At 34.4% G+C, this 16,327-nt stretch overlaps 1 protein-coding gene across 1 annotated transcript in view; it reads right to left on the reverse strand.

Moving 5' to 3' along the window:
- Nucleotides 1–14,971, reverse strand: part of LOTGIDRAFT_237449 (hypothetical protein) — a gene marked incomplete at both ends in the record, with an annotated part of 28,707 nt that extends 13,736 nt beyond the window's left edge. Inside the window, one exon of the mRNA XM_009046831.1 lies at nucleotides 14,950–14,971. Within this exon, the coding sequence (XP_009045079.1) occupies nucleotides 14,950–14,971 (22 nt within the window). The remainder of the gene's footprint in view (nucleotides 1–14,949) is intronic.
- Nucleotides 14,972–16,327: the final 1,356 nt, after the last annotated feature.

Here is a 16,327-nt window from a genome sequence, read left to right on the forward strand (position 1 = left end):
TAAATTTCAAGTTTCTAATTGGCTCGATGTAAAGGTAGACCCATCCTATTAATTGATGCAGCTAATGTTGTCTTTTCATTCATAAATCGAAGTATTTAACAAACAATAGTTTGCTAGTGTAGTCTAACGTCAGTCCTATCTTTTTGCGAGGTACATAGGTGTTTTTATAAAGCTATTAACGATTTTCTACGAATTGGTAACGTATTATAATTAATACCAATGAAATAACGAAAAATTGAATTTGAGTGATGAAACGAATAGGGTATTTCAAATCAAACTTTTAGAAAAAACTCAGAGATCAAATTAATATCATTTACTTATTTGTAAGCGTATCAGTAATAAATTCTAAATGTCCATTAAATGGAAATTTTGAGTGAAGCTCCGTGGAGTTCCACATAATTCCACCTACTTCTGATATAGGTCCAAATATCATGGCCAAAAGTGCGGAGAAACAGTGTTCCTTCAGGCTCAGGTCAATGATCTAATGTATTCGATTCTGCCTCTCCCAGTTGTTCCATGCAGCAATTAGCGATAATGATATCTTTAATTTAATTAGGGATTTTAATTAAAATATCAAAAGCAAATATTTATGTAAGACCCCGTCGCATATTGGCAACAAAAACATATTTACATAAATTATTGAATTTTTCGACTTTTTATGCCTTCTTAGTGACAATCGATTAATTAATTTGAACACTTTTTGTCTAAAAATCGATCAAATTAACCAATTTCGTTTCATATTACAAAATTGCATTCCCGTTTTTGTACGTGAAATTGATTTCTGTTAAAAAGACCGTGTTGAACCGGCACGAAGCTACACCCGAGAGTCTATCGATAGAGTACTAAGAGATACTCAGAAGCAGACGGAACTTGGCATCGGCGTCGTGAAATAATTCCTTTGATATCGTACACCCCCCAAACCGCTCGCCGGAATCGGACGAAACTTTGATCCAAGAATCAAACTATCATAAAATTTCTCCTACCGAATATTTCAGTCGGTACCAAAAAAAATTCGACTCCCAAGTTTCACTTCTGTCAATTCTGAAATCTGAAGCGATCGTTTTTTTCACCAAGGTTTGGCAGGAGTTGAGAATTGTTCATAAGACTCTTGAGAAATTCCTTAATCAGTCGTTTTTCTTCACTCATTCACAAATATTTAGAAACAATAATAGAAATTCCGGTTTTAGACACGAAATAATGGCGCCAATTGATACCCTGCTTCCGTTTCGTTTTCCCCTTCGCTCTTATCTCAAATTTTGATGTAGCCACACAGAGATGCATATCATCGCCTACAGTTTTGTAAATCTCAAGATGGCTGTGCAAGAAACGTGGTAGCTATTTGAAGGGGTAAAAATTGACACAGAAGGAAACCAACGTTTAATATCTAAACAGTACAGCGGACATGAAACTATGTTTGATATGACAAGAAAATGGCGGGGCAATGCGTGCTTTCTCGACCTGTCACTACGCGCTGGAAGGAATTATGCTGCATGTATATCGGGAAATATTCACCGAATGAAAATACTCACGTCCGGCTTGAGTTTACTAAGAATTATGAGAAGTGTTCGCGGTTTGTTTCCATTTTCTTGGGATCAGTCCGATTCAAGTGAATCACATATCATTAAGTCTTATTTAAATAAAGAGTTTTTTGCCTCGACTGTAAAACAGTGTCACGATAGTGTCAAATCTCCGCACATGTCGCTCTATATACCTGTTTGTTTTACATACACTTTTTACTTTTTTTCTTGTCTTCAAACTTTAATTTCGGTCAAAGTATGCCCATTTTAATGTGTTTAAATGCACTGAAACGGGTTTTTCAGGAGCATTAATATTAGTGGATTTACAAAAACCTTTTTCTAAATTTCAATGGTACAAATCGAAGCTATCAGTGTTCCGATAAAAGTAAAAAGTTAAGAAGACAGTTTACAATCTCTTTAATGGAGAGATGCAAAAATGACCACTGCTAAACTTTCTTGTCCAGTGGATAAACCAGGGGTGAAGATAGGTACAAAAAGTAAAATTATTGTGTACTAAAGACCCTCAAAATGTTCAAAATATAATAAATACTTTAGTAAATTGTTGTCTTTGTGGCGTCGCCAGCCTAAACACGCGAGCTGGATACGATAAGCGCGGGAGATTCCACGTTGATTTTGGAGTCTGCTTGCGAGCATCACGACACGAGAAGGCTAGCTGTCTACACTGAACATCATAGCATATTTAACATAGGTGAGAAAATTACACTCCAGTCGGCAAACTTCTAAACCTTAATAGATTTCTTCATTTTATTACAAACAATTCAAGTCTTACGTGAAAATATTTCCCTTTCTTTTTACCTACGTCAGCCATTTACTACAATTTCTACTGGAAAAGAATGAACATATTTTATAAGGATAACAACTTAAGTTTACAAGGATCCAGTATACCAGCTTTTCCTTACCAAACCTCTCGGCACTGATATTTCCTGGATTTTTCTATAATAAAAACTACAAAAAAATTCAACCTTGACTAAAATGTAAACAAACATTTATTTATGTTTTATCACAAAATTTTTTAAACGAGTCCCAATTTGCAATTTGTCACATATGCGTATTGAATGAGGTAATGTTATACGGGGATGATTCAGACACCCAGCTCCACTCTCCGCCCTTGTAACTCAACCATCCTAAAACAACCCTGACTCATTTTAATTACACCTCTTAGTGATTTTAATGAGAGAAAGTTTAGAATTTGTGGCCTAGTTGACGGATCCTATAGCCGTGTATAATTAGTCACCAACATATAATTCGGCAAGCTTGATATAGCCCGATATGGGCATCTAAACTTCAGCAAGGTTCGCTATTTTGATTCGTTATAGAATTAATTTCGAAATGCCAATCTCTAATGCACAAGAATGATTTGAAAGGCATTCAAAGACAAATAAAGCTGATGATGAAATGGGGTTTTACACCCTACTTCTCTGCACCTGATTGGGCTAATGGTAACGCCATGCAGTGTGAAATGAGAGATTTGTTGTCAAATCAAAACAAAAACATTAGCCCTCTCATTTTCAATTGTCAAAGGATCTTGAACGTGTACAGCCCGTAAAACACGGGGCATCGTTTAATTTCAAACTTTGCAACATAAACCGAGATTTCATATTAATCATCACCAGGGTACATGTATATTATGAAGCTACTCTCACGCTATATGCAAGAGTTAAGGGCAGGATATAGCCGTCACTTTAGCCAGATTTAACGAGCTGTAATCTAGGCCTATTATTCTGTTAAATTGTTGTAATTTGTCAATATGGGGGTCTAATTGACTTTAATCACTAAATAAATACTCTATAACTCTCGTCGTACACTTCTTTTACAATAAATCAACCTTGAATTTATTACTATATTGTAACATGAATATTCATTAGCTTACACATGTAAAGAATGGCCTCATTATATTATTTTATGGATATTCATTAATTCGCACATGTGAACATTGACCTGTGAATATTAGTCTATGAACATGTAAAGAATGACCTCCTAATATTAGTTTATGAATATTCAATAAGTGACGAATGACCTTGCATTATTAGTTCATGAATATTTATTTTTTAATAGTTGTTCAAAGATTTTACTACGATAACGTAAACAACAGAAAACTTGATAAACAATCAAAATAAATTAGTTTTAATTGTACTGAACTAAATGTCAAACAGTTCGTCAGTTAGAGAAAACAAGAGCTGACTAAGACCTTCAGAGACGCTTCAAGTTGTAAACAGCGTATATACATTCAATATATAGCCTGTATGAATGACGTAAGGAAGTTCCAACGGCCATAATCGACCTGATCGTAAAGCCTTACAGTTATAATGCAAGGACACAGTTTATCATCTTTAATTGAGTAAATAAAAATGTCAATTGATACGTCAGAAGCTGTGAAGCATTGACAGTTTGTTCATGGTCGTCCAAAATAAGACGCATGTCAGCTTCAGTTTGAAGGTGAACATAGTTTGAAATCTAAATCGGTCGACGTGCCAGTTGAGTTGAAGATTATTGCTTGCCATGATGCGATCGTCGCCAGCACAGTCATCTGATACAGTTGTCTAAGAGTCCGGGGATTATTGTGGCATTCTGCAGTTTTTTCTGCGTAAAATCTACCGCATTTCTACACTGGCGGACGTGCAGAATTCGTACCTATACAACATTTTCTATGCATTTTTGATTCAATTTTTTCCAGATTGACGAATTCAGCAAATATTGAATAAAAGTCACGCTGCATGGGGGTCGCAAGTACTTTTTGCACGAACGTGCCTGAAATGGCCTACTTTCCCCTACAGAGGGTATAAAATATAGGGCAAGAATGTAAGAAAAATGAAATAAAATGAAGCTGGTAAATTGAGTCTACATGTAAAGATTCCTAAGATTTGATCCCGACCGATTCTTCCCCTACATCAAACCAGATGAAATAACAAAGCAAGGTACCCAAGAGAGGAAAATCCAGCGTCTAAAATTACAGAGAATCGGTGAAAATATTTCTCTATAGAGCTGGTTATATTAAACAATATGATTTTTTCCTTCCTGCACCCCGCATCTTATTAACTAGAATATTATCCTTAATAATCTAATGGTGGCTATAAGATGGCGACCATGGTATCGTAATTGGGTTTATGCGTAAGTAATTTAAGTGAACCGAGAATTCAGCGTCGAATGAAGACTGCCATAATGTATTTGTATACATTTATATGTATATATGTGTCCCCGAATATAAACAATCAAAATACATCCGTCGAGTGTAGGCTACCATAATGTATCCGTACATACGTATACTCCTAGTGTAGCAAGCGATATGTATCTATACACATGCATGCATCAAAAAATGTACCAATCAAAAAAAGTATCCATAGCAATGCATGCTTAAGTGTAGAAAGCATTTACTGGTATACGTAAGTAGAAGCGGACACCAAGTATAGATATGTACATGTAAGGGTATGTGGATAAGAGTAAATGTATGGATGAAGCGTAGACGGACTTTTGAATTGAAATGGCTCTACAAAGGATCAATGACCGAAAAGGTGCGCCGAAACCAAAAGTATTCCCCTGATTAGCCACAGAGGAGGTCAGATTGTGTTTCAAGTGTGGTCAATTTCAAGATGCCAAACCCAGTACGTATTGATGAATATTTTGAACCAAACCTCAATGTATATATTATACCTATATTTCCATATTTACACAAAACACGTTTTTTAAATGTCTTTACCTACCCCTTACACCTACTTAATAATCATACCCGCACGCGCATTTGTTTTATTACCAATGTTAAATGAACACAACGTAAAGGGTCGGTTATTCAAATAGTTCAACCGATCCGCAGTTTTTTCGTCTTCATTGTATTTGAATAAAACGACAAGTGCCGTTCTTGATCGCATTAAGTTCGCTTTTAATGAATGGCTGACAGAAATTTTCTTACAAAGAGTCAACACTTAGAAGTGTGTTTGTTGGCTCTTGGGCGAGATATTTTCATTGAAACTAACCAAGAAAGCTACTATAAATATTTTCAACCAGATATTTTTCGCTATCAAACTAATCGCGATATTTGATCGGGTCTTAGACTGACAATATTATGTTTGAATCAAAACCCTCGCCACGTGTACAAGGTGTTCAAGACAAGCTTTTAAACTTTTCTACACGATTTCCATCGCTTTCACCGTCGATTCAAAGATGCTATTTTAGACAGCGGAAGTACCCTTGCCGAGATCGACGGCAAAACATGTTGAAATCTGCCAAAAGATGTTTGAATTTCTAATCACGTGACGTGTTATTTCACACAATATCATTTACTTTCAAAATAATTTCAATTCAACAGAATAATGTGCTTACAAATTATATAGTGTAAAAGACGAATCAATGTTAAAGAGATTGTGAAGATGTTTTCAAAACTTTTTCTTGGACACTGATAGCATTGATTTGAAAATTTTCAAGAACACGTCTGTGGTTCTTGCTGTTCAACTGCAGTTTGATGACGTCACTGTCGAAGAGGCCCCTTCTTTATGTGATTAGCAGCTTTAGCGATAATGGCGTGATAAGTGGAATTGCAAAAAAAAACTGAAACTAAAGATACGAAACGAAATAACGAAAGAAAAAGCAGATTAAGTAGTAGGCTAGAAAAGTGGGTGTAGTCTTTGAATACCATACACAACTTAACAATACCAATTGGTACTCTTAGTAACTGATCAAAACCAGCACCCTTCTACCAACTCGACCATTGTTGATGTTGAAACGTGAGCTTTAATAAAGATATGATAAGAAGCTATGATTTGTGTCCACTACTTGCTGAACAAGTACTTCTCGAGGACCATACCGAGAACCCTTACAAAGAACAACAAGCCTTGAGGAGTTAGGACCAACGTGTGTCCAAACCTAATTAGAATCTCGGTAAAGATGTGTTCGATTCAAGTACTACTTATGTCTTCCATGTTAGTGTTTGGAACCAATTCTCTAAAATCTTGTATTTTAATGAGTCCTTTTCAGACATCAACAGCGGGTATTTTGGTAGCATCTATCGACCAAATATACATTTGAATAAGATTTAGAGAAGATACTCGCCAATAGATGCACTAGCCGAGGTGCCTAGAACATGAGCGAAAATCAATCAAAACAGAATATTTCGTACTGAAATGCAATTAAACCTCGATAACGGTCATTAAGATACGAAATTTTAGAGTGAATTCAATCGAAAATTTTGGAATAAGCTATAACAAATGATATCCATACGAATTCAAAAAGTTCATTTCAAGACCCGAAAAATTAAAACGAGCAGGGCAAAAAATATAAATTTCTAATGAATTCAAAAACAATACAAAAGTATTTTCTTACCTAGAATTCGTCCAATAATAAAATTTAAAAATCAAGACGATGATGCAAATCAGCAAGATTCCGAGAAAAACACAAGAAAGACAGACGATGTTGTTGTTGACAATCAAGAAGTTGTTATGATAGATTCCTGCAAGTCGGTTGTATTTATCGGACAATGCCAGCCTACGGCGATGACGTTGCACGGCTTGACGTAAACTAACGTGTACCTCAAGGCAGAAGGTAAAAAGTGTGTCAAAGCCTGCATGATAGGGCTGACCAATTAGTTTCTGTCATACACCAGGTCAAGCGGGGGATGTGATAAAGGCTTCGGGTCTTTTTTGACTACTACAGAGCTTTCAATTAGTGCTCTTCTATCTCGCCTAGAGCTTCTGTTTTGCCTAATCATCAAGAACTGGTGTCAGCCACGACGTATGAATAAGCGAACGGGCGAATACGTAGGACGAGGAACCGGTGGAATGTAGAGCAAGGTGAAAAGAACTTCTGGCTATATTATGGTAAATTTGGGTCATTAACAAACAGGAACTTGTAAAGGTAGTTTGGAATGAAATGAAAAGGAGTTTTATGTCCTAATTTTCTTCACCTGGGGAAAAACCTAAAATCTGTATTTCGTATTGGTATGTCAAAGCGGCTTCGATTACAACGTTTCTGAAGATTACGCCATTTTTTTTACAAACAAATTATAACGTAACAGAAATATCAACAACAAACATTAAATGCTCGACATAATCAAAATATCGAAATAAAATTAATTTTTTGTCAAAATTACAACGTTTCTGAAGATCATGGCAAATTTCGCCAACAAAATTCAACACAGCAGAAAAATACGACAATACGACAATATCCAATAGGTCCCAGGTATCTACTCGTTTTCCTATCATCAAGGAAAGACATAACGAGGTCATAATTAGTCACGTGACCATCAAGGAGGATAGGCTAGAGAATTAACATACTAGCTCCGAATCTCGTCAGGTGACGTGAAAACGCGACAGGCACGGAGATAGCCGAGGTAAAAAAAAGTGTGGCCAGCATCTTAAGACTTGTATTAACAGTTAGTAGGTAAAATACTCTCTAAACAAAACACTGTCTTACTGTAGACATCTCCATTAAATATATTCTAGGTTTATACCAGGGTCACGTGAGATCACCTACCACGTTTTCTGCCTTGCTGCCAGATTCATCTCCGAATTAAAGATATTGTAAAGAGGTTTTCTTAACTTTTAATGTGTATTGGAGACACTGATAGCATCGATTTGCACCAGTACAAACTTAAGTCAGACATCCGTGGGAATTTAAATTTTCTCTCTTGGAATCGTAACTTTGAAATAATTCAGTTATAATTTTATTATAATGGATGATTTGACTTTTTTTTACTGAAGGTATTCTTATGAGTTAAAAAATTGGTTTGATTTCATTTTTTGGTCACATTTCAATTCCAAATGAATTGGGTTTGTTTTTTAATTCCGTCCTTTACAACAGATTTTCAAAAAAAATATTTATAGAAAGGTTCCCTATCTAAATGTGGATTTGTTTTAAAGTAAGATCTTTGTAAAATATGTTCAAAAAATTCTAATATGTTTCGAAGAGACGTTTCCATGTGATTTCAGAAAAATATTAAAATAAAAAAAGAGATTCCTAAAAAAAAAAGATGTAGTATGTGTGAGGTAGAAGATCGCGTCAATCGTTTGACAACTATTTATTTACACCATTCAATAATACTCACTAAGTTAAGATGAAAAATAAACACAGAGCAAGAAAAAACAAACAGAGACTACGCTTCTTTATATACCATCAACCAGGCGTTTTGTCATGGATTTGTAGGTATGATGTGAAAGCTTGATGAACGTAGATAGGAAACTGATGAAGAAAAATCTGAAGTCTTGAATATTAAGTTGGAATTAAATTGTATGTAAGATACAAAGACTTGATGATCGTGCTCACAAATTTGTATGAAGAATTGCTCAATTCTTAAATATCATGTCGGAATATCATTATAGATGTATAGATAACACAATGAAAAACCAAACCCTCGATCATCCAGATATCAAAAGCATTGGCAGGTGCGGTACATAGGTAAAAGTTTTAGCGGTTTTTCTGATCTAAGTGAATTGAATCCACTAGGTCGCCTCCTGGAATCCGTCTGTTTCCAATATCAGTCGCTAGTCGAATCTATTATCGTGAAGATGTTTTCCATCAAGAGAATTATTTTGACAGTACCGGCTTGGTGTCCAGGTTGAAGGCAGACTAAATACAAGATATCCGTTACTTGAGTTTTCTTTGATTGACAAAATATGGTCATTATTCTCTTACTCTCGGTGAGTTATTTCCTTGCTCAATATTCCGAAGGTTCGGAGTTCGATCCTGGCAAAAGATGTCTGCATTTACCTGTAAGTGATGCAGGTTCGACGAGCCGACATGTCGTTTGGATGAGACAGGAAACAGCCCACAGCCTTTGTAAGTTAAATATCCTTCTATAGTTGGAAATCGAAAAAGAGTAGGCTTATGCCGCTGTCATGACAAAAGTCTCCCCTTATTGCAGCTGATTAGAGTAAAGCGTGCGATCTTGTCAACTCTGGACAATGTCACAGACAAAACACTTATTGGTGATCTCCCTTGAATGTCACATCTCATACTAATATAGAAATAAACGTATGGATAACGACTAATGAGTTATTTCACACGACGCTTCGATAAGATTTCACTGACAGTTCTTGATAGGGCATCACAAAGAATTCTCTATAAATGAAATATTATCTTATATAGCATGTTTTTTTAAATAGCATATCTTATATAATTATGTGTGTTTTATAAGATGTTCTTTAAATGGCATATACAATAAAACAACATAGAACAATAATAAAGTTATTTTATAATGGTATATATTATATTAGAAATCTTTTAAATGGTTTATATTTCATAATGGCATATATTATATCAGAAATTATATTTATGGCATATTCTTTACAATGGCACATCTTTAATAATGGCTTATATAATATATATTGTATATTGACATATCTTATAGAAGAAAAAACTTTGATGGTATAGCGTTTATTATTTGTATTCTCTTTAAGATGATGTTAATTTATATGAAGTATCTTTAAAGTGTACTTAAAAAACTGTTAATCTATTAAAAAAACAAAAAAAAATGTACAATTTCATTTTTCTAAAATTGCAATGTTTTTCACACTCACTTCCCTAGACAAAATGAATGTTATATAGGATTATTAACAATCCAAATAAAAAATATAAATTAAAGTTATTTTCATGAAGAATTTTAACTCACGATAGAGCGTACCGTGGAAGAGCGCACACTGTCGTCTGCTTCGTGGCAGTGACATAATCCGCGATCAGAAACCGAGGCTAGGAAATGTCGGTTGAATATATAAAACCTCGAGTACTCAAGTCAAAAATCGATGACCGAGAATCCCTTCGATCGATAGTTATGACGTATTAATGACGTCATTAAATTTAACCTCAATATCAAAGTGATCTTCCGATCACTATTATGTCGGGTTTCCTTTGACGTCATCACCTTTCAAGGCTATACACATTTTCCAATACTCTTGATTCACCAAGCATTCCATTGCTTTTTATAGCAATATTATACAATACATTACAGAATTTGAAATTTTCGAAATGTCTATATCTATATATTTCCATTGCCCGATTTTCAAATGATTGCACCTTCGTATCTATGCTTTATTTTTGTTCCTATGTTTTTATTTATATACATTTCATTAGTATGTATCCTACTTCAACGTACAATAAGTGCGCTTGAACGATTTGGACATTTTTCCAAAATGCAAATTGTTAGGATATAATTCTTCAATAATTTGCGAATAATCGTGAAATAGCACAAAAGAATCCCTTGCCAAATGATAACTTGCAAACATATATAAGCTTATGAATGTTTTTCGAATATGTTTAGGATATTCAAGATTGCATGCGACGCAAATATGCAAAATAGAATAAGAATTCTTAATCCAAAGAGTTATGTTAAGAAATATTAAAATAACAACATTATTTCTGAATAAGTAAGCTAACATACGTATTATGTCTGCAAATATATATACGAATTAGTAACGCAAACTATGATACTATTCAAAGAGATTTTTCAAAAACAAAATTTGCAAAGTTTGTCAAAGAATATGCTTTTCATTCTATTTCAAATAACATGTATTATAGAAGATACAATATCGAAAATATACAACAGAATTATTTCTAAGACCATAAAGGCTAACATCTTTTGCAATGAAATCAAAACTTAAAACTTTTTTGTAATAAGCTACGAAGAAGGTCCAATGTCTTCACACATTGTGTAAACTTACTATTTAAAACTAACTCTTACCTTAACTGTTGGAATACTATATGGAAGTTCCTTTCTATGTCCAATGTATATATAGTAATGTATATAGCACCGCACTTGAAGATAGCGAGCGGAATGTCGCTCATGAGAATCTCGGCACACTTATGTCACAGCACAACTATCCACTTTGCATTTTAAACGCGAAACGGGATTTCAATTTTTCAAGTCGAATAAGAAATCGTGATAAGTTGGGGGTGGTAGGAGGGCTTTCCTCGTCAGTTCCTTGTCACACAGTAGCTTCTAATGTACAATAGGAGGAATTCTCAGACTTGTCCGCGGTCTCACAACGAGGCACCACGAGGACACCGATGTCGTCAATACAGTATTTTCCCTACGTCATAGATTACGACAGCGGAATTCCCGATCGATACCAATTCTACTAGTCTACATGGAACTAAGATTCCTGACAATACAAGACTTATCGATCGTATCAGTTCCACCAGAGAAATCCCCGGTCTAGTTTCATGCTTCACTAAACCAATTTTCTTCAAGTTGGCCCGTAAGGTACTTTTAATCGGTTCTCTCTATACCGTAAAATATCATCGTACGCTTTGACCGGAAAATATACACTGCACTTATACTAATAAAAAAAATGTAAATTACGACTTAGGTGTTCAAACAAATAAAAACTATCGATCAAAATGTGTCCCATACATTATCTGAAATTTTTAATTAAAAGTATCTTACCGTTAATTTCTACACGTGAAAACTATTCAAAAGGTTTTGGTTAATGTCAACAACGTTTTCAATAATGAAAACTAGGTATACTGCCCCTTTAAACGTTTGACAAAATACAGGCAATGTCCATAAATAAGAATAAGAACTAAAATCTAAAAGCATACATATAAAAGCATAAAAATACAAGACTCACCGTTTTTCATAAATTTTCTTTATCAATTGTTAAAACACATTCCCGATATACATAATAAATATAGATGTTTTATACCCACATATTCTTCAAAAAATATCACTTTGGCTCAAAATACAGTTAATCCCAGGACTATTTTCTTATCTCACGAATTGCATCTCCATTGATGCAAATTCTTCGTGGTTACATTCCAGCTTTACCTGTTCACCATATAGTCTAAATTCCCATACACAGCACAAGTCCAAAACATCCAAAGTTCTTATCAACACAATGGAAGCACGTTTCCATCCAAACCCAAAGTCACTTACGTCAAATTGGCACTGTTTCCATCTTGTCCATAAAAACATGCATGAAAGTGAATATTCAGTTTCCAATGCTTCACTTTAAAATGTAAATTTCCTCTTCTTTAATCGTTCCGAAATTTTTCAAATCGTTCTTAAGCATTTGTTTACATAATACATTAATTGAGCAAAAGTCTATATCATTTACATATCCAACAAAGTTTTTGGCCAATCTCGCTCATACAATGATAGCGTTAAACCTCAATATCTCACACATACATACCAAAATATTGTGTTCAATTCAATATCATCAGATATTCCGTGTGAGTTTGGACGCATATGGCAACCAGCAGCACTGGGTTAGGAATCTATAGGAAGAGTCGGTCGTTTGTTTTCGAACTAGTATAAGATTTCAATATATAAACCAAGAGATGTAGGATAATTTTAACTTATCAACATTGACTTCTCTTAAACTTCTATCATTGTTCTTCTAACTAGTGTTTACCGTTAGGTTTTTTAACATGGCAGCAAATCATACGATGGGCATATTTAACATAAAGATAGATTTAAAGCGTATGCAAGACTTCAGACTTAATGCAACTTGCAATTGTTAGTCTTTTATTCAAGTACTACTGCAATTATTATCATTATCATTGTCATCTTTATCATTGTTATATAAGATCATCTTCATCATTAATATTGCCGTCATCATTATTCATATTAAATCATCTTCATCATTATCATTGCCGTCATCATTATTCATATTAAATCATCTTCATCATTATTATTGCCGTCATCATTATTCATATTAAATCCTCTTCATCATTATTATTGCCGTCATCATTATTATATAAGATCATCTTCATCATTATTATTGCAGTCATCATTATTCATATTAAATCATCTTCATCAATATTATTGCCGTCATCATTATTCATATTAAATCATCTTCATCATTATTATTGCCGTCATCATTATTCATATTAAATCATCTTCATCATTATTATTGCCGTCATCATTATTCATACTAAATCATTATCATTATTATTGTCATTACAAATCGAAGAATGTCATTATTGTCATTATCATTGTGATACTTAATAATATCATCATCATTAATTTAATTATCTTTTCGGTTACAGCTCAATGTCGCTGCAACATATTCAGGATTATTATAGTAATCATCATTATTATTATTATTTTTTACATATTGAGGATAATCATCATTATAATTATCATTACTGTTATCATCATTAAAATGATTCCGTATTCAATTTGTTCAATGATCATCGGCAAGTCATACTACATAACTTGTCCATAAAAAAAACATCAAAAACCTTCATTATTATTAATATTATTAGTAATTATTATCATTTTGTCAATCTTCATCATCATTATAAGATTCGACTGTTAACCAATAATGCTCGCCATCATAAATATGACAAATGCTACAGATCGTCTTTATTATTATCATCATTAGATTCTATTAGATTGTTAACCAATAATGAAAATGACGGTGTCAGCGGTATTTTAGGCAACAGTTCATTTATTTGTATTATTCCGGTTGAAGTTAAACTTCTTCTTAACACCTTCATTATAGGTGTTTTGATAGCACGTGGGTATATATATAGCTATAAGAGCTGACAAAAATTTGACGCACATAGTCTGCGATATCTGCTTATGTTGAATTGGACATTAAACTGTCATCTATGATTAAACCAACCTATTTGCCAAAAGCTGCAACATTATCCAATAATGAAGAATGTGCCATGTCAAATTATAAAGAATGCGACATAATTGATGAGGGAAAATGTGAGCCATCTTATGATGAAGAATGTAACAAAATCCAATAATGAAGAACGCGACATATCCTTTGAGGTATGCGACATATCCATTGTTATCCGATGCGACATCTTCAATGATGATCAATGCGACATATCTGTAACGAGGTAAAAATCAGTGGACAATGCCATAATGATAAATGTAACATATCCAAAATAATAAATGCGACATATCCAAAGATTCAAATACCGTAAACGCAGAAAAAATCCAATCATGAAATTTAAACACGGCATGACGAATGCCACACCTTCCAACCATGATACACCAATTAAAGTCCAATACAAAGATTCGCGACAAATCCTACACATCCAACGATAAACAATACTCCGATGTGCACAAAAACCCGGTTGTACAGACTCACATTTTGAATTAACTATCATGTATATTCCGACCCTGATAACAATATCATTTTAACAACCCATTGCAATGTTTCGGACACGATCACAATGCTATAACAATAACAACTATCAGGTAAGAATCTAAAAACCAATTCTCAAAGAGTTTCCGGATATCCAAACATGTACAGGACAATCAGCGGAACCACCGGAAACAGCAATGCAAATACAACAAATAAAGACAATATAAAGTACAGGAAGAAAAAATGTAGTCCTAGTTGCACTAAAACAAAAATCATAAACCTAATTTTAACTTCCACATGACGCATATCATAAATGATATGGGTTAAAAGATGACACCGGCTTGACTTTAGGAAGCACTGGCCTTGGCATCACATGTTTGACTTACCTACAGGAGGTTTAGTACCCATAGTAGAGGATAATCCAACTCGCAAACCGACTGAGCAATCCCATCGCCAATTTCATTGTGATAGTACATCACATTATGTGAGCAGATAAGCAAAACATGTGACATATGACAAAAAGCGAAGGATGAAGGACCGTACATGACGTATCACAAAAAAGTTTGCAAAGTTAGAGAAAACAACCGTACATACCTGGAAATAATGTAGAAGACTGTAGACCAAACGATGATGTAAATGATGACAATGATGGCAATTCTTGACACCTTCTGCTAAACGCCAGATTGTCGCCACTAAAAATTGGCCAAGGAGAAATAATGTAGAGGCAGTCTTCTGTTTGTCCGGCTGCTCCTACTCCCAACCGTCTCGACCATTATAAGTATAGATTTCACTGTAATCGTTTTCCAGGTCTCGGGGACATCCCTGACGTCACAAAAATGTCGTCGTTGACGTCACTAATTTTCAATGCATATCCCGATAATTGGACCACTGTAGTCTCGGCATCTGATTGGTCGATGGTAAGGGATTCCCGTGGCTGGCCAATATCTACCATGCTGAATATGTGTGGCCTCGTTCTAACTGGAAAGTCAAACAAAGTGCTGACGCATGGAACCAGATTCACTCTCTGAAAATAGAGGCGAGAAAAGTATGTTAAAAATTCGAGGTAGACTAAAAATCGATGCATTGGAAACGCGGGGAAATCGGATAAATATACCAAGTACATAGCAACACGCGACATGGATAGACATTATAGTAAGTCTTTCGGTAAACCGCAAAGATAAAAGCATTTGAGATATTGTCGTTAATAGGCTACTAGTCATTTTGTCCGCTCAAAACAAAATCGTATCGATTTCTAGTCCGGAACAGTCAATCGTAAAGGATCATCCCGATTCCAGTGGATTTACTCTAGTTTTAATTTTTAGTACCGGTAATGGTCTCTTTTAGCTGATTACATTCTTGTGTCCATTAGTAGGTCAATAGGTTGATTTAGTAGCATAGAAAAATATTGGTAAAACTCGGATCAAAGGCATCCGTCGTATTTTTTGGTGTTTACAAAACTGTTTTATACAGTTGGATCATTAGATAACAGCAAAATGTATTTTCTGATAGCACTCGAAAGTTTATGATAATCTGTTCAGCAAGCTTGTTCGTATTGAATCAATACAATGTTTCAAGATTATCAGAAAATTCCCATCAATTGAAATAAAAAATATTTCACACTTGAGGCTCCCTGACGGGTAAAAAAAAAGAATTAAAAAATATTTAGACGTCTGGAAGTTGATAAAACTGAGTTTAAAATTTCCGAAATTTGAAAAATCTGCCGAGAAATCGACACCTAAGACAAAACAAATGCTAAAAGCGGTT

This window comes from Lottia gigantea (genome assembly GCF_000327385.1).
Source record: "Lottia gigantea unplaced genomic scaffold LOTGIsca_107, whole genome shotgun sequence".
Classification (NCBI taxonomy): Eukaryota; Metazoa; Mollusca; class Gastropoda; family Lottiidae; genus Lottia; species Lottia gigantea.